This window comes from Citrus clementina, unplaced genomic scaffold, assembly GCF_000493195.1.
Source record: "Citrus clementina cultivar Clemenules unplaced genomic scaffold, Citrus_clementina_v1.0 scaffold_6, whole genome shotgun sequence".
Classification (NCBI taxonomy): domain Eukaryota; kingdom Viridiplantae; phylum Streptophyta; class Magnoliopsida; order Sapindales; family Rutaceae; genus Citrus; species Citrus x clementina.
The window spans coordinates 8,876,679-8,899,998 of NW_006262139.1; the positions used below are offsets into that span (position 1 = coordinate 8,876,679).

Genomic DNA, 23,320 nt, shown 5'->3' on the forward strand with positions numbered 1-23,320 from the left:
AATAGCAACATTGCTGAATGCATGAATGAGATTCTAAAATTTGATCAATTGTTATCTATTCACAACCTAATAGATGGGATAATTGACGAACTACGAGAGTGGTTTTGTAACCGTCGTGAAGAGGTCACTGCTGCAAATAGTCAACTGACAAAATAGACGGATAAGGTAGTGAGAGGTAGACGAATTGCCTCTCAAAAGTTTTGGGCGATCAACTTAGAGCTATATGACTTTATTGTCAAAGATGATGATCTTGATGGGCATGTAAACATTAGAATAAACTTTCACTTGTCAAGAATTCCAACTCAAACAATTACCATGTGTACATGTTGTGGCGGTGTGCAGGCATCATGATTTTTCAATCTATGATTACTACTCCTATTACTATTCAAGTGATGCATAGGTGTTAATATATTCTGAGACCATTTACCCTGTTGGTCCTTAAGAGGGGTGGAGTATTTTTGGTGATGTATGTGCCATTGAAGCATATCCTCCTCTAGAAAAGTGGCCAAGTGGGCGTCCAAAGAATAATAGAATACCTTTTAAGGGCGAGGAAAAGTTGCCTTGTAAATGCAATCGAAGTTAATTGACTCAAATGCATGACACAATGCCATTACATGAGGAGTAATGTCTTGTTTAAAATTAAAATGCAATGCAAGTGACTCAATTTTTAGTATTCGTTTATGTTTTGCCATTAATTTATGGTTAATTTATCCCCTTAATGTTGTTTAAACATGTAATATAATTAACATTATGTGTCCATACAAAGTTTGATGGACAATCGTAAATGGTATGTTGTCTTTAAGGGCGGCGTTGTGGAGTTTTTGGGCCATGGCTTGAGTGCTTGGAGCAATTGAAAGACTATATCCTGAGTCATTGCATAAGGATTTTCGTACTGAAATTGTATAGAGATGAATTAGTTGTTATGAGATGATATTGTTGGATAATTTATGGTTGTTGTAGGTACTTTTTAATAGTTATTACATATCTTGATAGATGATTTCATATTGATACAGTCAAAGTCGAGTGCAGTTTGACTTTTTACCCGACTTAATTAAAAAACTTTTCATTTTAATTTAGGACCAGTATTCTCGATTAGTTACTTAACCTTAATACAAAAGTCAATATTTTTTGCTAAATAAATACTTGTGCAATGTTACATTGAAGTTGAGTATTATCGACTATTTACCCGACTTCAATGAATGAATCGAGAGTTAAAGTCGAGTATTTTCGACTATTTACCTAACTTTTATGAGCGGAGAAATTTTGCTTAACATTGAGCATTCAGTTTAAGATGATTATTCTCAACTATTTACCTACCTTTGCTGAGAGAAAAGAATCCGATGCATTCCCCTAACAAAGAGAGATTCTGCTTTACCCGAAAATTATACCAAAACTCAAAAAGACGTCATTTTAAATTTTTTCAAATTGGATACGATTTCGGGCGTAATTTTCAGGCATCGCCACCACATTTTTAATATTAGCATCCAAAGCAATTCATAAGTTGAAATTTCATATGAAAACTCACTATCAAAACTCATGTGATCACTATCATAGCAGGGAAATGCAGTAAGCATATAATAATCTCGACAAAATATGAATATTCTTCTTCACTCTCAGGCATTGATGGTAAAAAAAAAAAGTGTTTTAATTAACTCCAAAGTAAAGCATGTACCATACAATAAAAACAAACTTCAACTAGTTCGGTATCTAGAAATGCTGGAGTGTTGCCTCCAAATAATACTACAATAATCAGAGCCAAAAATACAACTTCAAGGGCGAATGCTACTGATTTATAGCAGTTGCAAGCATCAATCCTTCACATAAAAGGCGATGGCACCACTGAGGAGGGCAGGTGAAGGAACACCAGTGAGGGACCTCTGCCTCATAGCTCATCCTGCAAAACATATCAACGGACTTGTTAGATCTGTGGTGATTCAGCAGTTTTTCAGGTTCGCCGGATGCCTTCAGAAGGTCAAATTTAAAAGAAATGCATGGATGATGAGGATAAAAATTGGTCCATGAAAGATATTGCAAGATAAAATCACTCATGTGATAAAAGTATTCAAACATCAGAGGAAATTTTAAGGAACATGTACAGGGAAGATTGGACAAACAGATTGCTGGTCTTATCTTGCCAAACAACCAGACTAAAGGAAACAAATTGTGCGGCTCAATAGGCTTCCCTGTACAACTAACAGGGATTTAAATCTAATTTGGGATTGTGTTGTGATAGAAGTGTAGGATATAATAAAATGGTAAAATTTGACAATTCAAAAACAATTAGGAGCTCTCTTATTACTTCACAACTCATTAAATTAGAAATGAAATGAATAAAGTTGGATGGATGCTTACATGATAATCATCGTCCAAGTAATCATGCTGCAAAACAAATAATCTGATTTAGAAACTACATTTTTGTGCAAAATATGTATGAAAATGTCTAGATTTAATAAGCATTCAAATTAATTTAGAATACCATATACACCAACATTATTTAAAATGTCACAAAATGCCCATTTATATGACAACATCATGTCAAGCAGTTTATCATCGTGTTGCTATATCATCGTCTATTAGAAGCTACATGATCTTGAAAAGAAAGAAAAGCAACAGCAAAGGAATGAAAGAAGAAGCTTAGTCCAAAAATAAGATGAATACGCCAGATTTATACATATAATACTAGGAAGATGAGTTAGTAAACATGAAGGACTTCAAAGGAAAATTGAAAAAAAAACAAGTAATTGACATCTTAGGCCATTCAAGCTCAATGATTAGCATGCCAATGGGCTCGTAGCCCATTAGCGGCCCATGCGCTCAAGCTTGGGTTCGAGTCCCAGCAATGGTTGGGACTCGAACTCCCCTTTTAGTAGGGATCTACTTGTCTCCCCACATTTAGGACAGAATCGATCTCTCTCCAGCATTAAGTGAGGGTTGACCCATACTAGAATTATTAAAGGAGAGTCCCGATATATCTCGACCTTCGGACTGAACCATACTAGAATTATTAAAGGAGAGTCTAGATATATCTATAATTATAAATATCAATAAAGTTCTTATTTTAATATATCAGTAAATAAAAAAAAAAAAGGCTTAATGAGTAGCAGCACATCACCAAAAATTTAATGGAATGGGATAAGAAGAAGAAGCAAATAATATTTAATTGAAATGAAAAATTATAATAATTGAAAGAGAAAACAAGATGCAAACCCTTCGGTATTTATCTCTGTAGCGATCCCGATATCTTCTTCGATCATAACCCCTCTCTCTTCTCCTCTTTTCCCCTTCCTCTCTTGCTCGTTGAGCTTCCTGCACGTACAAGGGTTTAAATTACTTAGAATACAAGTGAAAAACAAAAGTTCTAGGCTGAGTTATGCAGTTTCTACAGTGATATTAAGTAATCCTACTAACCTCTTCCTCTCGCACTTTTCTCACTTTCTCTGCTTCCTCAAAACCCTCTTTTTCAATCTGAAATATCAAAGAAGGAAAAAAAATTACAAATCGGGCACCAGTACATTCAATCATTGTACAGTAGTAAAGACAAAAGAGCTGGAACACACCTCCCTGTTAGAAAGTACTTCCTCGACCACTTGTTTTGCATATGCAGGATCATCACAGATCAAAATGTTGTCATAAACTGAACCCGCCTTGACCTGCACTCAACCACGTAATCTAAAATAAATCATCAAAGGAGAATTGGATTTGCTTTCAACTTAAAGGCAATCCCAACTTTGCATATTCATACTGATGATCAATAATCATACCTGCCAAACTTCAATGCCTACATACTTAATTGGCTTAAGCACGTAAAGATCGGGATCATCTTCAAACTCTGTATAGAAAGAAAAATACTTCTAAGCTGCTGATCAAAATCTTTCTCCAATGGTTAAAAATGTATACGGTAAGTAACAATACCTGGATTGTCAATGTAAGGGATCTTCCACTTCCCTTTATAGTTCGGGTTCTTGATCCTCTGCCATGTCAGAAAAACAGTAGCAAAGTTAAACTGGATGATAATGATAAAAGTAATAACTTCTAGCTTTTAATGACCTTATAAAAGGAAAACAGACAGACCTTGGGCCTCCATAGTCCTTTATATGCGGGATTTGGTATCTTTGGTGGTTTCCATAGGCCATCCTCGTCTTCATCCCAATTGTCAGGCTAATAAAGCAAAAGAAAAGTAAGTTTAAAGGTTTTTTTCACTTGTTTTTCTTTTCTCAGACATCAGATCACAGAGCAACCTTTAGGGACCTCATTAGCACACTAAAAGCAGTAGAGAGGTGGGTTCAGAAGCAAAAGGCCAGCAAGCTTGCACATAAATGGCTCTATCAAAATTATTGTTGTACCAGCGGTGTACTCACCTTCTTAGCTTTCGGGTCTGGAATTTCTTTTGGAATTGAATCATATCCCTAAAAAAACAAACCACTAGTGAGTGGAAGAGCGTACTTTATGCATTGAAGTGAAACAAAGAAAACAGATACAAAATTTCATACCTCTGGTTTGACGGCATTAGGATCATCAATATATTCTCTATCATCCCAATCCGCTGGCTGTGAAACATTTCAAACAACACTTTAAATTCCGTGGTTTGCACAAATAAGCCTGGAACTAGAATAAACTCCTATTATATACAAGGTAAATCCTCAATATCCTAGCTAAAACAGCCGAAAGTAATAGAATCTTTTCAAGGAGAATCAGGGATCAAGAACAGTAAACTACCACAAGAAATAATGTCATTGACTACTCTAGGCTTAATGTATCTTAAGTTTGAAGCTCAATTTGAAACCTTTTTGGCATTGACAGCTTTGATTTTCCGTGGAGGAAGAATATCCCAATCCGTGTACATGCTACCAGAATCCCTCTCTCGGTTATCAATGAGGATACTATAACTGGCATCAGGCCTGAGAATAAATGTGTAGAAATGAGTCAACTTGTCTGTTTCACATTCCAGCTCCTTTTTGATGGGGTAATTCTGACCCTGGTAGGAGAGGATAACATGGAGATGCTTCTTTTGCGTGCCACATATATCTGGTCCAAACATTAAACTGCAAAACCAATTTGTTAGTCAATAGACATTTACAAGGTATGGTGAGGATAGATCATAACTCAATCAAGAGGGAAAAGAAACAAGCTTAGGAATTAAAACACAAGGAAAACATGAATTAACTGAAATATTTGGATTGACAAAAATATAAAAACTTTCTTCGTCTTAGTAGAGATAAAATTAGATTTGTTGTCTTAAACAAATGATTTACAGTTGATTCTAAAAGATCTTTTATGATGAATTAATCAGAGTAACATTATGAGCAAACAATTCTTAACTAGATTTTATGATTTTATAGTTTTTGCTATCACAATCCAATATGAGTGAACCTTTCTATAGATAGAAGCCAAAAATGCATATATTATTATTTATTTCATCCCGTTAAGACTCTAAATCAGCTACCTTTATAGAAATAATGCTCAATGAAATGTATTATGTTCCTAAATATTTTTTCTGGTATCCCATTCAGAATCCTGATCATGCAAAAAGGGCTCTTATTTAGAGGTCCCAAACAGGTAGTATGCAATTCAAAAGAATTAAGGAGCAGAACAAATGAAATATATGGTATGAAAGCAACCTGTAGGGAGCATCTCCGCCAAATTTCTTTTGATTGACATATGCAGAAAGAAGTTTTATGTATCCACCACCACATTCAATGTCTTGCTCAAATCGTATAGAATACTGAACAACCAATGTTCTGTTTTTGTTGCTAAATTCTGGTATTTTTGCAGATATGGCATAGTGTCTTGCATCGGTGTGAGTTTGAATACCTACAACAATACCAACATCATTAAAGAAACCATCAAAAGGGACTTTGCAGGAATTGCCTTTTAGCTTGCCTCTGCATTAGTTCAATTCATAAACCTTTTTCCCATTTTATGTATAATTTATATTACATTTTTATTTCAGCACATCACAAACTACAAAAATGGACAAAAGTTTACAATGTTCCATCATATTGATGGGGATTCCATTTTATAGCAATTTGACTCGGCAATTTTGATCCCAAGTTCACTTCAAATAGGTGGAGAATTCAAGTTGAATGACATCTCATTTAAATTTGTTTTCTTTGCTTAAAATCAATTTTTTTAAAATTATGAATGCACTGAGTTAACCATCAATCGAATTCCAACTGCGTGTCAGTACCATCTAACAGAACCACAAGCACATTAGACATGTGCATCATATGTGATCAATTCACAGAAGCAGAGAGACTATTCAATAACAAAAGCTAGCAGTTCAAGACAGGCGAGAAGAGTGGTGGGAGTACCAGCCATGAGAAAAAAAATATGCAGGACTTGGTGGGTGTAGGAAAGCAGGGGCAGCAGTTAACTTTTGGATAACATAGAGCTAGAGCAACTACACATCTAGAGGGCTTGGTGGGTGACAATTGCAGTAGGATGATGATAAGATGGATACAAGCAGAAGCCAGAGAGGGTGATGGAAAGAGTATGCTAGTAAAAACGGTGTTAGGATGATCACAAAAGTCCCAGCAACACCATGGTTGACATTTTGGAAGCTATGAATGGTCTTTTTAGTTAAGACTCTTATCTCAAACAACAATACATATAAGCAAACCTCTCTCTCGGAAACTTCTACATCAACTATAACCTTCCTTGACGATTTTCCAAATATATCATATTACAAAAATCAAAAGACCAGTAACAATTGTATTTAAGAAAAGAGAATTGAAGGATCTGTGAGTTAACGCATCCAAAGGCCTAAAAAGACAGCTAATGAAGTCATCAACACTAACAATTTCAAAGGTAGCTAAAATGATTTTCCGCATCAAATATTTGAAGAGCACGCACCAAACTTATATACCTGATAACTAGTGTTTTCATTTCGAACTTAAATTCTAAAAATAGCCTCAATCAACAAACCAAACATTTGAGATTTAGTACCTTTATCATCCGGGTCACCATGCCACTTTCCAGCTGTGTGCTTAAAATATCCAGCTTTCCCTTCACTTCGTTTCCAGTCTGATATTACCCAACGACTTCGCCATCCATCTTTTACAATACCAAGTAATAAACAACCAAGAAGAAATTGTCAATCGAATCATTTTTTTTTTAAGAAATAAATAGCTTAAGAACCTACATATAGAAAATAAAAATATCATCACAGGCTCATTGAATTTGAACTATTTCATTGAGAAAAATTTCACTTAAAAGACTGATTTTTTTTTTTTTTTTTTAGTTTTGCTTTCACTTTCCTCTGCCAAACAAAGCATTTGATTCAAAAAAAAAAAAAAATTGGTACTTTGCATCATTTAGTTCAAGCAGAAGGGTACCGAAAAACTCAATTTTCTACTACAGATGTTGACTCATTAAAATTTTCTCGCATTTTCTCGGCGGCCAAACAACAATTACTAAACATATAACTGTAAACAGTTAGTTAACTAACTAAAATTTGTTACGGTTACTGACGTGGCAAAATTAATGGAAAAACAAGTAAAAATAAATAAAAAGTACAAGCAGCCAAAGCATGAATACTAAGAGAGTACCGTCAAATCGCTCTTCAAAAAAGATCTCAGAAACTGAAATTTGAAAGAAAAGGAAAAGTACAAGCAGCTTAATCATCATCTTTAGGATCCTTGTGGCTTGTAGTTTTAAGAATCTCACTCCAATTATCTGAGTTCTCTTAGTCTCAGCGTTGGCTAGTTATAGAAACTTTGGCGGAATGTTTACCCTTGTTTTTTAGTTTAATTACAATATTGCCACGAGACTGTTTAGTGTGGAATTGACCAATTATTTAATAAAGGATGGGGCCCACGGTTTGTCATAATTTAAGACTATTTGAGGTTTTTGGCCAATCAGAAGAGAATAAGACGTTGCATTGTCCAATTGTTGTTTTTCAAACTCACTTTCTTGGAAAGAATTAAAAGTAAGATTTGTAAGTACTTTTACATTTATAAAATTTAAAAAACTACGTATTTTATTTATAATTATTTACTCCAATGTCTATGTTAGCCGAATTGTAGGTTTTATGTTGGCATTGGTATCATTGTTTTTTTTATAAAGAATTAAAAATAAAAATTGAGATTTGTAAGTATTTTTAGTTAAAAATTTAAAATACTACATATTTTATTTATAATTAGTTACTCCAATATCTTGATAAATAGTAGCCAAACTCTAGGTTTTATGGTGACATTGGTATCATTGTATGAATAATTTTATAATCTTTGTTGTTCTTGCTACTTTTGAAGCTGGGTAAAATTCATTAAAAATGGAGGGGAGAAGAAATCATTTTGTTTAAGAATCTAACTAATTAAATAAATAAGAAGCTCGAAGCATCTATTCATGTTTCCTTCAAAAATTAGGTAGTGTTTGTTTTTTTATTTGAAATTTAAATAGGTCTAAATTTGACTGAAATTTAAATAGTTATGAGTACATATATATAAAAGACATGTTTTTTTTTTCTAATATCTAAATATAAGTGTTAAATTATTTGTTTTTCAAAAATAAAATATTTAAAATAATATTTTGACATATATAACCTCATAAATATTAACAATATTTATATTTTTATTAATTACACATACGACAAGTTATAAATAAATTATTTGATTAGTAAAAAAATTGATAATTTTAAACACGTGAAAAAAAATTGATATTTTTTCTTGCTAATTACACAAACCAATCATGAGTTGTTTAATCATTTGAATTAAAAATAATATATTAAGTAAAATTTAAAATATATTATAAAAATGATAAATATAAATACAAAGAGATGAATTTATTATAAAATACACTCACCTAAAGTTCTATTATATTTAAAATTCTCATTCACAAAAACGGGTTAAATACAAGCATATAAAAAAGGGATAAATAAAAAATAATTTATATAATAAGAAATAAATTTATTTAATAGGGGGAGAGATAATATTAAAGTTTTTATTTAGATGCTTTGCCATTCAAATAAAAATCATAATATTTAATTTTTTTTCTATCCAAACCTAAACATCTTATAATCAGACATAAGTGATAAAAAAGCAAACAAATTAAAAGCTACAAAAGCTTGAAAATAAGTAAAATTCAGACTTCAAATAAAAAATAAATAACCCCTTAGTCATTTTTTGTTTCAAGTTGTGATGATTGAGTGGGAAAAATAAATATAAAAGATAAAATGATTTAGAAAGATATATGATAGAAAGTTTATATCAATTATATGATAGAAAGCTTGTATTATTAATAATATGATTTTGTATTTCAAATTTTTATGCAAGAGATAAAAAATGAATATTAATAAGAAATTAGTACATTTTGATATCATAACTTATGTTCTTACAAGTCTCTCTTCTCTTACTATTGCTTGAAAATTATTTTCTTTTTTGTATGAACTCCGTTATATTTTTAATTTTACTTGTTTATTATATCATCAATGTGTATTTTCACTCATTTGGTTTTCTTAATATAATTTTTATTTCTATCCAAGTATACGTGCTTTTACCCAATGACTTAAGTAATAAAATATCAAATCTACCAAATTGCACCTTATTGTACGCGTGCACCTGTCAAATTTTCATTGGATGAACTGTGAACGTATGTATATTACAACCAGAAATCCTATATATTATACAAATGAATAAGGAAAATGATTCTGCTGATTTGAAATAGACACCAAATAATAAATTTCTTAAAAAGAAAATTCAAATCTTTTCACAGTACTTGAGATTGAGAACTCATTTCAAAATTTATTTCGATGAGAATCGATCTGCTATAAGAATAAATTTTTTTAATAAAATTTTACATCTTTAGAAATCCATGACTTTTTTTTTTTTATGCTCCATCATTTTTCGTGTGATCAGTCTAATGACTACAAAAATTAAAAAAAGTTAAAAACAAGGTCAAGTCCACGGTCGAGTCTTGACATCAAATGTGGTAAGGCATTATTGTAAATTAATTGAAAAGAAGGGTGAGTATGAGGAAGACTTATTCGTTGACTCAATTTATTTTCTTCGAAAACTTCCAAGTCTTCCCCCCTGCCCCCAAGTCTACGGCCGAATGAGGAGGAACAAGACAGCTTAGTTGGCGAAAATGACGTATTTCAGCCACACATATGACATAACGCGTTTCGTCGGAAGACTTGACCCTGTGACTTTTTAGTAATATTTTTTTATATTAAAATTATGTAAGTTAAAATTACGAGAAAATAAGAACAAAAGAAAGGAAAAAAAAAGTAATTTTATACTTGATCGAATGATTTTTGAATAGCTTTATTAAATTAGCAACTACACTTTTAATTAAAAAAATAAATATTAGTCAAATTAATATACCATTTTACAATATTAAATTATTTTTTCTATTTTCAAATCCAAATCTGAAAGTTTATGCAGATGTAAATTTTAAAAAGGAGACCTTAAAATACTAAATTAATGAATTATTATTTTTTAGGCATGGGCCCTTTTTGGTTATAGGTATTACCATTGTCACAAAAGAACTGCTCAAGACAATTATTAGGGACATTTCTTCTCAAAATTTAGACTAGAGAAATATCAATTCAAAATAAATGAATTTAAATAATCATAAATTTTTTCCATTTTTGTCCATTAAATAATATTTACGTACTCGAAAAAAACTGTTTTAAATTGTCAAGTTTCAAATTTTTAGTTACCGAGAACTGATAATGAGTTATTAAATAGTAAAATTAATGTGCTTATTGACTTGTATCTTCCAAAATTTCAACCATGATTTTTCATTTTAAATTTACCAACAATTTTCAAAAAATAATAATTTATTTAAAACGATGAAATTTTTTTTTTTAAAAAAAAAGCCATGAAGTATGAAGCATGTAGATAGTTGAATTTAAGAGTTGACCACAATAACTACCACTGAATGATATGATAATAGATAAATTTTATAAATAAATAAATAAAAATTTCATTTGCAATAAGATCTATGTATTATTTCAATAAGTTTAAAACACTTCAGATTCTTGATTGCATGTGACATATCAAATAGATATTAACTTACAAGCTAATGAAAAATTGCAAACAACAAATGTCTCCTACATGATCTTTATTAAAATGAAAGAACATATATGATGAGTAGTGAAGAAATACCAGACCGTTCCAATCTTCCAATTTAATGGAATGCATTTTCGACGCGGCAAGAGTCCCAAAAACAATACTCTTCAAGCAGAGTTCAAATGGGGTCGGAAAACCAGAAAGGCTTTTAAAGTTTACTCGTTTTTTAAGGAACAAAAATTTTAGGTACCGAGATAAGAGAATTCTAATGCTGCTGCTAATTCTGAACATCAAAAGAGTGAAAATAGCATCGTAGGGCTTCATAGTTTCCCCTACTTAGCCTGAGGATGAGAAGCAATGAAATCGACAGCCATATTGATGGTACTGATCTTGTCTGCCTCATTATCTGGGATCTCGAATCCGAATTCTTCTTCAAGTGCCATCACGACCTCCACAGTGTCCAAACTATCCAACCCAAGATCATTCTGGAAATGGGCATTAACCGTAACCTGCAAAAGAGGAAAATCAGATATCCATTATGATTTATCATACAATATGCATGTAGCATTTAAAGAAGAGACCAAAATATCCAGAAATGGGAGTATTGTAACTGCAGCATAATTTTTATACCCCACCATAGTATGTGCAGAGAAGGTGAAGACTATTAATTAAAAAAAAAAATGAAGAAAACAAGACACTGAAGATCATGTCTCATGGCAGCAGCCCACATCTTAATAAGCATACTTTTTTTCTGTCATAACAACAAAATCCCATGCTGGAGGGATTCTATCAGTACAGAATTGGTTAGAAGATAGTTAAATGCAAAAATTTTCCACAGAGCATTCAAATGAAAAGTGAATCAACATTGCCCTAGAAAATCACAAAGAAACAGGGACAACTGCACCAAATTTGCAAATGTCCAATTGCTGCCAGTACTACAGGCTATATGATGCAAAATTTGGAGTAGAACTTTTACAAAGGGTAAATAATGAAATCTGTCAAACTTCAAAATTTGGCAGCAGATTCACCCAACAATAAGTTTTCAGGCCATATCACGACAGACTCAAAAAAAAAATCAACCAAGAACATACAGGATTCGAAACATCCTTTGGATTTATAATTCCCCACATCAAAAGTACCACTCAAATTGGAACTTCAGTCAGCACAACCAAGGAATGACTATCTGGTGCTATCCCAATATATAAAAGCTAAGGCCATCTCTGTATGACCTGAGATCAGCACCACATCAATTGGATAGCCAAAAAGCAGACATACATGTAATACAAATGACACAAAACTCAAAGAAAAGGAAGTTTAAGAACAAAGAAATTCAAAGACGAGGTCTGATTATTTTCAGGACCGCTTGGAGTTCCTGGATTACTCAGTGATAGAAAAATTCATAGGTTTCTTTATCTAACAAGTTACTGACGTTGAAAAAATAGTTATGAACATATCTCATGCTTCCCTATGCAATTCTTATGTTCTTTGAATGTAAATGCACTGTAGGCAACTAAAACTTATGAAGTAAAAAGATTAGAGCTCAGTTCTAATTCTTAAACTTTCCATACTCATTTGTAAGCTTTTAAGCTAATGAAGTGTAATGGTCAGAAAGTGAATACAGCTTATTATCTTTATCTGGCTACAACCACAGAAGAATGGGTGTAGCGAACTATTACGGGCCATAATCCACAGACTTAAGCTTTGCTCCAGAAGCAAGATATTGCAGAACCTTACAAAATTTCAATTTGCCAGATCCCCAAGCATGGTCCAATATATTCTATTATAAATTGATCATAAACAAGTAACAGAGTTAATTCGCCAATAAGTTTACAAAGAATACAATAACTTTACATGCACAACCCATAGCTATACCAATCCTCTCAAGTAAGACCAAGTCAAAATCCTAAATTTAACTTTATTACAACCTTTAAATACATAACAATATGTCTATGAGCTAAACTCAACAACTGTAAGACTCTAAAACCATACACAATATATGCAAATTTGAAGCTTGAAAATTTACAATACAATAAGTTCTCTCTAAGGATTGTATATTGTATGAATGCACCATGCAGTAAGAATGAATGCCCAAACAACCATTTAAATGTCAAATAAAGGGTAGAGTATCTGAATTAAGAGCCTAGATTGATTTAATAATAGTAGTATGGGCTTAATCACTCTAAAAATAATTTGTATGACAGCTCAAAGATTCAAACTATGCTTTTAACTTGGTTTGTTATAGTAGATAACAAGTTATGATTAAACAAGTAAGCATGTTTAATTATTTCCCAGCCTTACTGATAAATTAAAGATACACCAACATAAAAACCAAATCACATGCAATCGATGTTCCACCTCCCACGATAAGTATACATAATGAGTACATAAAAGTGACATATTTGTAAATTTAAACTTCATAAACAACTTAAATATTTATATTCTCAGCTCAATAAAACTCCATCTCAAACTAGCTTTTGTTCGTCGCATGAACCGTCCCTCCATACCACACTATCTAGGACCATAGTTTTTTTTCGAGTTGGTTATAAAGTAGACCATTGTTCAATAGTTCAATCCACGTAATTCTGCACCCCCACCACTTGATTTGATAAACTCTTCTATACTGGAGCATCTATAAGTCATCACAAATGACCTATTATCTTATTCCATATTCCATGATTTCAAGGAAACCTGCGTTGGATACACACATGTATACCTCAACCTATCTAAACAAAATATAAAAATTGTCTCTTTTTCCCGCTTTCATTGATTAGCCTTCCAAATTATTTTCCATGTATTTTTTGAACACCTCTGACTCGCATAACAAAGCTTCAAAGTGCATGAAAAATGTCAAGCATACAAAAACATATGAAAAAGAACACTCCAAATACTACTGATACATGTGCAAATTTACATTCTTGCACATAAGATCATAGAAGATATGCATATGCTTATCCACAAACCACACACACATAATATACATAAATGTATTAACACATCTGTAAATATAAATGCCACATGCCTGTACAAGAGAGCATATATAAATACATGTGTGCTGTTGGACAGGAGAGAAATCTTGCATTTGATTAGGGCCATAAAAATACACTAACCCAAAGGCATTTATAAATCCCGATAAGTTAAAGAAATGATGTAAAATATAGTTTCCACATCAGAACAAATAAATTCTCAATGGAATGTACTCCAAACAAAACTGGAAAAATGTAGGTGCAACAAGTCTTCTAATTGCAAAAAACCGACAGGGTAACTCATAATTTACCAGAGTATTCCCCCCTCCCCCCAAAAAAAAATGCCATCAATATAATAAAACTGTCAGAAAATTTTCCATCAATGCAACTAATTTTTTTTTTTAAATCGTCAACAACATCCTTAGACACAACCAAAATCATAAATCTCGAAAGCTTAATTTCCTTTTCATTCTCTTTTTTCGTTTCTTTCTCCTAACACCATAACAAAGCAGCACACAAAACATTCAGGGTTTTTTTTTTTTTTTCATTTTATTGACATAAGTAGAAAATTCCACAATCTTAAATCTCCTAGTAACCCTAAAAACACACTCCACAAGTACCTAAATCAACTTAACAATTTTTAAGTTTCAGCAACCAAACATAATCAATTCTTAATTTGAACTAGCACAGCAAATAAAATTCCGTATACAAGTAATCCAAAATCTTGGAATTAAAAAAAATTTCCCTTGAATGTATCAATTTTGAAACTTTTGCTAAAAGATTTTTAAAAAAAATCTTTTTTTTTTCTAAGAAAAGATTTTCTTTTGTTTTTTTGGGTTGTAGTTACCTTGGAAGGATCAACTTTCTGGAAGTTTTTAACGACGGAAATGACGCGATCGGTGACTTCAGATTTGTCGAGGAAAGAGCCCCTGACCTCTTCCGCGAAACAGCGCGTATGGAGTTGAATGAGAGAGAAAAGGGGCTAGGGTTTCGTTGCACGGTGGCCACGTTCACTCTCAGGTACTTTAGCAAGGCACCTCTCGCCGCCGCCATTTTCAGTATCTGCTGCCGCTGCTGCTGCTGTGAGTGAAATGGGGTTTTAGTTTTAGCTTTTGTTATCGCTGACAAAAATATCGACCGAGTGTTAAAGAGTGAAATGGGAAGCGGTTTCAGGTTGCTTTGAAACGATGTCGTTGGGCTCCGGATATGGGGTTTATCATTTAGGTCCCTAAGTTTTGTTATTATGACTGTTATTACTATATTTATACAATGCAAAAATGGATCATCACAAGCCGAGAATTGACGTCCAGTCCAATGTTTTTTGGGAGTGTTGGATACAAGCACTCTAATTTATTGTCTTCTCAGAGTCTTGGACCAGGCTCCATAAGTTCGGCATGAACATTTGGTTATATGAAGATTTGAACACTTGACTTCAAGAACGATTTGTTGAGATTTGTAGTTGAGTGTAATTTCTATTGGAAGCGTAGAAGAGCTTAAACACTAATTACTGTAATTTATTAGTTATATTGATATAATTTTTTATTTGTATAATAAAAAATTTATTATATCTTTAATAATTTTATCAAAAATTATTATTTAAAATTTATATTTATTACATATTATTAATTTTTAATTCATAATTATAATTTTTTTCTACAGCAGCTGTAGTTTAACTACCGCACCTCAATTCCAAATAGAATTTTAGTGTCAAGGACCAGCCTCAATAAGTTTAATATGAAAATTTATTTGGTAGAAAATATAATTACTTATACAAATGTGAAGACTTAAACACTGACTTAAAAAATGAAATAAGAAAATACACATTATTTAACGAAACCATTTTACTAATATCAAGAACATAATTAATAATAAGATAAGTACTATCAATAAATGACTGGCTTGTTATGTCTTGTCAATGTTGGAATTGGATCAATATTAATTTAAATCATTTGACATATTTATTAACTGTGTTAAGTATCCCAAACATAGCACAATCTATTTTCTAATCATCACTAGATCACATTAATTTCAGAGAGAAAAAAGAAACAAATTGATTTAACATATTTTTAATATATTTTCAAAATGTTTACCATGCCTCTGATGATTTTTAAATGTAACTAAACAATTTTTAAAATATGAGAAATAAAACATAATTATATTGGATAAAACAAGTCAATAAATATATGATTAATTAAATGCTATCAATGAGTTCACATGTCAATATTCCGGAACTCTAAATCTAAACCCAATATAATTAAATTTCGTTTAATATAACTTTTCAAGTAAATCTTATTTAAGTAGAACTTTTATTAGTTGATCTCTTACAAACAGAGTTTTTACTTCAAAAATTTTAGTTGTGTTAGTTGTCCATAATATCTTTTATTAAAAATTATAAAATTACTTTAATAGATAAATTTTTTAAAATTATATTATAAAAAAATTAAGATTGTCAAAATAAGAAGAGAATATTTTAGATATTTTATCATTTACAAAAATATTTCAACCTCTACTCCAAAAAACTTAAAATTTAAACTTTTGTTAATATAGGTAAAAAAAAAACTTATTTAATCTTTAAATACTCTTCTAAAAAATCAACTAAAGAATAACAAAATTTTTTATAAGAGCTTATAAACTTAAATAAGCACTTATGATCATTAAATCTACCAAACCAAATAGACATTTAGTATATAATTACACAAACTTAAATCTAATTAACAAACATGTTAAGTAAACTCAAAACTAGCTTACCTTATACCTTATTCAAGTTTGATGAACAAATCTTGTCACAAAAACGCCACAAATCCACCATCGCAAGGGATGTGATTTTCAATTCAATAAAGTAAATAGAACACCATCTGACAATCATATCATCTCCAAAACAAGACGCGTGCACTTGAATGAGAAAAGTTCTGCGCAATGTGTCCATTTTTCTATTAAAGTAAAACAATAACAAATATTTCTTTTTGGCTTTCCAACGAAAGAGGAGCGAATGGGCTCCCTCACTTCACAATTACAATCTACAAAAATAAGGCAACCGATCTTTGTCTCATTCCATTGCCTCTCCTACTTTACAAATAAAAATAACCCCCTCCCAAAACAATGTACAAATGAACAAATTGATTCAATCCAGGTAAAAGAGAGTTACAATTTTCCGGAGATTTTTTGCCTCTTGACATGTTTCCATGAGCAACCTGCTGTCATGGAATGCGAAGCAGATCACTTGCTGTACATGTGATATGATGTCCATATTACACAGCCTGGAATTCACCAAAATTACACAGAAGAACAATAAGTAAATGAAAAACCAGATGAACTTTGCGAGAATATTAATATAATCTAAATTATATGGCTAGTCCAGCACAATGATTGAAAACAAAAGCCAAATTGTTCCTATGATTGGATATAGGAATGACAAATTTGTCACAGCCAGTAACGGGATGTTGAGTTCACTCATTAGCCTAGAAAGTATTTGAACAAGAGCTCATGATTCAGTTTCTATTGAGTTCAGAAATTAGCTGCATCACCGAGATTCTTTTCTCATTGCAAAAGAACAAGGTTCTTCTTGACCTGTCAAAAGGTAGAAACAAATTGGGGTTGTCGACAGTAAGTGTTTCTTGTGAAACACATTTGAATATATTGGCATCAAAACTCCAACACTTATAAAATTCAAACCAATTGCTAGAATTGAAAAAATGTTCTGGAATCAGGCATTGTTATGCTCAGGAACAACAGTGAAGTATGAATTCAGCTCACTCTTTACCCAGGGAGTCAAACCCACAACATTGATTTCTACTACCGCTAACTATAAAAGAAACCAGGGAAAAAGTTTCGGCGGCTTCAACCTTTTGCTGAAGGATCCCCACATGGTGATAAGAGTTGATTTCCCAGATCAGCTTTTGTAAACTAAACAGTGATGTCTAATATCATCTTCCCCTGTGCAAACTTACCTCTCACTAATACTTATTATTTAAAAGTTAACAAAACAAAAAAAATGCAAAACTGATCGTGTACCTGCTGGCTTCTATTAGAGGAAGATGATCATTATGAGGCTTCTCTATCACGGTCTTCACCTTCATGTTAAAAAACAAATCAATAATTATGACAAAGGCAATAATGATTTAGCCCACAGTTCTACTACTATGCCCCTTAAATCGGTCTATTTCATTTTCAGTTCGAAATTACCAACTAAAACAGTTCATAACATAAACAGCCCCAATGTCATCATGAAAGTTACATATTTATAACACTTGAATTGCACAAAAGATATGCTGATTTATCACCGTAAAATTCCTCTGCCTTTAACTACTGACACTCATGGTTGGACAATAAGGTAGAATCATGATAAAAAGAAATGAAAAACCACTTATAGAACAAAAGGTTCAAATACAGGATGCCCTACAGCCTACAGCTCATTCAAACAAAGACAAGAAAGGGGGGGGGGGGGGGGGAGGTTTTTACATCTTCTCGTGCTTCTCAGCCTTAGCTAGAGTGGAGGGTGTCGTTTGGGGAGTTCAAACACAATGTAATGGATTCACCAGAACGGGAATTTCATCACATAATGAAATTAGCAAAGTGTCAAAGAGATATCATTAATGCTATTTGGAATATAGGATCTATTATTCACTTTCACCATATTCTCTTTTCCATGGATCTTAAAATAGGATCCATAAATTACTTTCAACAATACCTCTAAAGTGAAAATAATCGCAAGGCCTTTGCTTACAAATGTACACGTGCAGAAAATGGAACAGGAATGAATGCCTTAACCAAACTGATCTAGTAAACAGTTTACAGTTAGTTTCTACATAATTCTAAGGTTTCATACTTACTAGTTTCTACATAATTCTAAGGTTTCATACTTACGGGTTAACAGTATTTAACTGTAATTACAACTCCTCCAGTACATTAAGGTTGTTTTGCTGATTGACTTCAGTATTAACTCAGATATCAGATCTTTAAATAAGTTTTAGCTGATTTGGTAAAGGTTTTCACTAAAAATTCCAAATTTTTTGATTTATGAATCCTAGTCCTCTTGGGATAAGAATAGAAGTCTATATATGCCTATGTAACCAAGTATTATATTACTTTGTGACTAATTAATTAATTGAGTTTTTGGTTTAATATTCTTGGTAAAGCGTTCTTTTTCTTCTTCTTCTGCACTCATTGCAAGCCTTTCTACTTCTAGTCATTACTTGATTTATTTCCTCTTACAACTAAAATTTAGAGTTACAGTTCACCACAATGTTCATGTCAATATTCGCTGCATGCTTCACAATAATGATTCATTTTGTGATTTCTATAGCACAATAATCGAACAAATTTTATGCTGCCAAATCCACATCCCCTTTTCTTCACATTTAAATTAAAAAAACTTGCAAATAGTCCCTTGCTGCCCTTAAACCAATGGCTACTTTGGTTGGAAAAAAAAACAAAACATAGAAACTAGAAATTTTGAAGACAAAATTCTTGAAAATGAACTGATATAGTAAAGGCTTATGCATGACTTATATCTCTTCATCCAATTCCAATAAGCCCATATCACAACCTAAAATTTAATTGTTGCCTTACAACAAAGAAACTTAAAGACTGAAGAGAAAGATGCCACCATGAGGAAACAATTTCATAGATATTTTCAGTTAATTGCAAGGTGGAGCTGTAATTTTGGTGATTCCTAGTAGTTAGCTTAATTGCCTCAAACTCTTAGCTAGATTATTAAGTCTTGATTTGTTTCTAGTTGATTTAGCAAAAATTTGTGTTAAGGGACTCTTGATTTAGAATCCTACTCTCATCAAAATAAGAAGTTTACGAATAATTATATAACCACTTAGATTTTACTCAGTATATATTCTTTCTCTTTCTTTATTGTACCAAACACTTTTTCTTCTTCATGTTATTTCTTGATATTTTCTTCTTACAATTTAAAATTCAAGTTTCCTTCCACATTTCTATTAATTGCTCTGTTGACGACAGCCACTTAAGTGCAATCGTCAATCATTTAAAAACCATATGAGAAAATCTAGGCTGAATTCTAAAATCCTTAATTTGGAAAATCATCATGTAGTGGAAACCCTTACTTTTGCCAACAATTCCTGACTCTCAGGGGGTTGCTTCTTTAAGCTTTGAGGCAAAATTACAGTAAGCAAATCTGGTCTCTCTGCTCTTAAAGCACCTCTGATGACAGCTGCATTAGTCCCGGATGCACCTGATGTATAAATATGATTTTTCTGCATAAAATGTTATACAGCATTTTCAGTAATAAAAAATTATAAGATAAACTCTTCATAACGAGCAAGCAAGTGAAGTTCAACATTTGGTCAACATCTAAGGGGCTCTAAACTGCCCACATCACCACAAAAAACCTTTACATGATAAAAAATATAGTGTCTTACAGTTATAACCAAAGCATAGCTAAGAATCTCAATTAGTTCTTGATGCATGAACCCCATATTCCGTGTCCCAAAAAATCCAATAGCTCTAGGCCCCTGCTGTTGGATGGCCAACAACTCCTGCAGAAAAAAGAATCGCATGTATATAGAGATCGGACAACTGCTCAGCCATGTAAAAGTTCTACAGCAGAGACAATACACACCTGGAGATAGTCTACATCAGGAACAGGCTTAAACTCTGACACCATAACTGCCCCTGATCCTTCCACAACTGATTGGGCTTGGGTAGGTATCTGAGTGCCAACATCTTCATCGGAACCAAACATGCCAATTACATTCTCCTCTTCGGATCTCAAACCATCCATGTCTTGATCTTTTCTCATATTTCCACAAAGCCACTAAACCAGTACATAAAAACACAGGCCCTGCTAGTAAATCATTAGTGAAAACCAACTGAACATAAGGCAAGAGATTAAAGAATGCATTGCAATCAAATAACCTCAAGCTCAAGAATGTTTTTAACAATTTATGAAGAACTATAGCCCATGTGTTATACGAGAGCAGTCGAACTTGAAGAATAGTCCATACATATCCAAAATTTAGAACCATCACAGTTCAATAATTTGCTTATAGGCAGATTAAATCTGTGTTGTTGCCCACCCATTAAGCAAAATGGCAATGTTAAATATACAGAAATACACATGACATCAACTCAAGAAAGCCCTTTATTCAACAATTGCTATCAGACAGAAGTGACTATTACAGAAGCGTATGTCTTAATACTTTCTCTAGATCAAAAAATTTGTATAGTTTCAAATGACATATTTTCCCTGAAACCCCTTTTATGTAAAGCAAAAGGCAGCTAAAGACACAAAAGAAATACAGCTAAATTTAAACTTTCTTAAAAATTTGACATGGAATATAACTTATGTAATAAAGACTACAATTGCTACTCTGCTTGATAAAGTTCGGTAAATTAAGTAAACCTGTTACTTACACATACGTACAGCAATAAGAGAAACTCTTAGATTCAATTGGAAACAGAAACGAAGAAAAGGACCAGAAGAACTAATTCAACAAAATCTAGATAGAACAGATTAACTTCTGCACACAGGTACAAAGTTCAATTTAACAAACACATAATTGAGTATCCAAGCAATAAAACAGAGACCTAGAAGAGCCAGATAAAAACAGACTTTTCTAATCAAATTGAGCATTTAGACGAAATAAACTTGAACAGCAATTCAAGAACAAATATTTCAACAGTTCAGCAACACAAGAGCTTTACCTAGAAATTATTAACAAAAGTTTCAATCTTAAAATTCTTAAACAAACATAACAAATACTCAGAATAGCTTATTCATTCCAAAAGCAATTCTACTACAAGTGGGTGCACACTGGCTTGAACAAGCAATTCAGCAACAAATTATTCAACATTTCAGCAACATAACAATTACCCAGAAAAGCTTATTCATTCCTAAATCAATTAATTCCACAAGTGGGCATACACTTCAATTCCCCCCAAAAAAAAAAGAACATGAAATTCTGTACAAAATTTTCACTATTTCAGCAATGAAACAGAGACCCAGACGAACTAATTCATTTCAAAAGCAAATTAAGCAAGTGGGTACTAACCGTTTTCTTGGTTCTTCTTGGACGCCATGAATGCTGAGTAGGATGAGAAGAGAAGGTAAAGAAGTTGAAATTAGGGTTAGGTGATTTCAGAAATTTGGAGGGAAAATCAATAGAGTTAAAAAAGGGCGTGGTGGCGTTGGTCGTTGATACTGAAGACAGAGGCAGCAGAAGCCTCATTGGTAAGGCTGTACTCATTGCTGTTGATTTGCCCCTCCAATACTTTCGGCTGACTCTCTCTCTCTATCTCCCAAGGCGGCTATAAATCTATCTCACTTTTTCTTTCTTCTTTGTTTCTACAAATCCCCTCTCTTTTCCTTTTCCATTCCCTTGCGAAAAAAAGGGGTTTAACTTTTTACGTTATCTTAATTCGAACAATTATATGCAGCACCCTACATTTTTGATATATTAAAATGTTAGGTTATTATTTTTTTATCTTCGTCAAAATAAGTCCAAATGTTCTATGGACCCAAGTCTTGACAGAACATGAAACTCTTGACTTATGTTTACTGGGACATGTCTTTGATGAACTAATGTTGAAGTCCAGCCTGAAAATATACTCTCGATGAAGGAAAAAGTATAAACTTAAATATTTGGATGCACACAGAAAACCAACCATAAACTTAAAGAAACTCTTGATTAACTTAAAGAATAAAATGTGGAAGTGTTGCCATGAGGTATGTTGTCTGATGCAAGTGCTCTCAAGAATTGTGGAGTCCATGAGGACACCAATTTGAGTCCTTCAGATTATCAGCATATCGAGATTTTACCATTAATACTTGGAACTTTATTACTATTATTTTAAGTATGTTTAGACATATGTAGTCCGTTACTATAAGAGTTCACATAATATTTTAATATTGTATTACTATTATGGCTAAAATAACATACTCCTTTATAAGGAGCTTAGTAATATTTGCAGTATGTTCAGACATCTATATTGACTTTTATTCACAATAGAAATTTATTTTTCTTCTATTAATTACCATCAATATGTCTCAGCTTATCTATATATTTGACCATTTTTATTAATTACTATCTCAACCTGTTAAAATTATAGTATTACCTATAAAACCCGTGAAAAACTTCATTTGACTCAGAAATTCTTGCAAATCAGTCCCTAAATCAAATTAGAATTTGGATATATGAATAATAGATTATAACTTATCCTTTAAAGTTTAAACTTTTGGACTTTATGGACTAAATAAACATGGACTTTGGACTTTTTTAAAACTACAATTAAGGGTTGAAATTTAAAGGTCGGTGTTTCTTAAAAGTTGTTTTAAAAAAAAAAAAGAGTTCCACATCTCAAACTAAGTACTTGTTCCTT

At 32.2% G+C, this 23,320-nt stretch overlaps 3 protein-coding genes across 4 annotated transcripts; all 3 read right to left on the reverse strand.

Moving 5' to 3' along the window:
* Nucleotides 1–1,551: 1,551 nt before the first annotated feature.
* Nucleotides 1,552–7,670, reverse strand: LOC18040013 (calreticulin-3). The gene is made up of 14 exons (XM_006428587.2): nt 7,548–7,670; nt 6,946–7,053; nt 5,619–5,811; nt 4,784–5,042; nt 4,491–4,547; nt 4,359–4,406; nt 4,072–4,158; nt 3,913–3,970; nt 3,762–3,829; nt 3,558–3,650; nt 3,409–3,465; nt 3,208–3,306; nt 2,353–2,379; nt 1,552–1,894 (listed from the first exon to the last, which is right to left on the reverse strand). The coding sequence occupies exons 1-14, from the start codon at nt 7,624–7,626 to the stop codon at nt 1,883–1,885; spliced, it is 1,245 nt and encodes a 414-aa protein (XP_006428650.1). The 5' UTR covers nt 7,627–7,670; the 3' UTR covers nt 1,552–1,882.
* A 3,668-nt stretch (nt 7,671–11,338) lies between these two features.
* LOC18039658 (acyl carrier protein 2, mitochondrial) lies at nt 11,339–15,124 on the reverse strand. Its single transcript, XM_024181505.1, is given in 3 exon segments — nt 11,339–11,518; nt 14,820–14,926; nt 14,929–15,124. Coding segments are annotated over 3 exon segments (381 nt in total). The 5' UTR covers nt 15,026–15,124; the 3' UTR covers nt 11,339–11,341.
* Nucleotides 15,125–16,870: 1,746 nt separating this feature from the next.
* LOC18038993 lies at nt 16,871–22,288 on the reverse strand. Of its 2 annotated transcripts, none has more exons than XM_006428594.2 (6): nt 21,994–22,288; nt 20,562–20,756; nt 20,362–20,478; nt 20,047–20,196; nt 17,984–18,042; nt 16,871–17,229 (listed from the first exon to the last, which is right to left on the reverse strand). In XM_006428594.2, the coding sequence occupies exons 1-6, from the start codon at nt 22,186–22,188 to the stop codon at nt 17,094–17,096; spliced, it is 852 nt and encodes a 283-aa protein (XP_006428657.1). In that variant the 5' UTR covers nt 22,189–22,288; the 3' UTR covers nt 16,871–17,093. The 2 variants fall into 2 exon arrangements, with proteins under 2 accessions (XP_006428657.1, XP_006428656.1); XM_006428593.2 differs by having other exon boundaries at nt 20,562–20,783; nt 21,994–22,080.
* Nucleotides 22,289–23,320: the final 1,032 nt, after the last annotated feature.

Bases quoted from the DNA above. Each gene is read 5' to 3' on its own strand.
- LOC18040013 (XM_006428587.2), bottom strand. From the start codon at position 7,626: ATGATGATTAAGCTGCTTGTACTTTTCCTTTTCTTTCAAATTTCAGTT. The intron at 4,159-4,358 runs GTGAGTACACCG...TTGCTTTATTAG, and splicing joins CAGACCCGAAAGCTAAGAAG to CCTGACAATTGGGATGAAGA. The intron at 3,830-3,912 runs GTATTGTTACTT...CTTTCTATACAG, and splicing joins CCCTTACATTGACAATCCAG to AGTTTGAAGATGATCCCGAT.
- LOC18038993 (XM_006428594.2), bottom strand. From the start codon at position 22,188: ATGAGTACAGCCTTACCAATGAGGCTTCTGCTGCCTCTGTCTTCAGTA. The intron at 18,043-20,046 runs GTAAGGGTTTCC...TTTAACATGAAG, and splicing joins GTCAGGAATTGTTGGCAAAA to GTGAAGACCGTGATAGAGAA. The intron at 17,230-17,983 runs GTACACGATCAG...GGTGAATTCCAG, and splicing joins CCTCTAATAGAAGCCAGCAG to GCTGTGTAATATGGACATCA.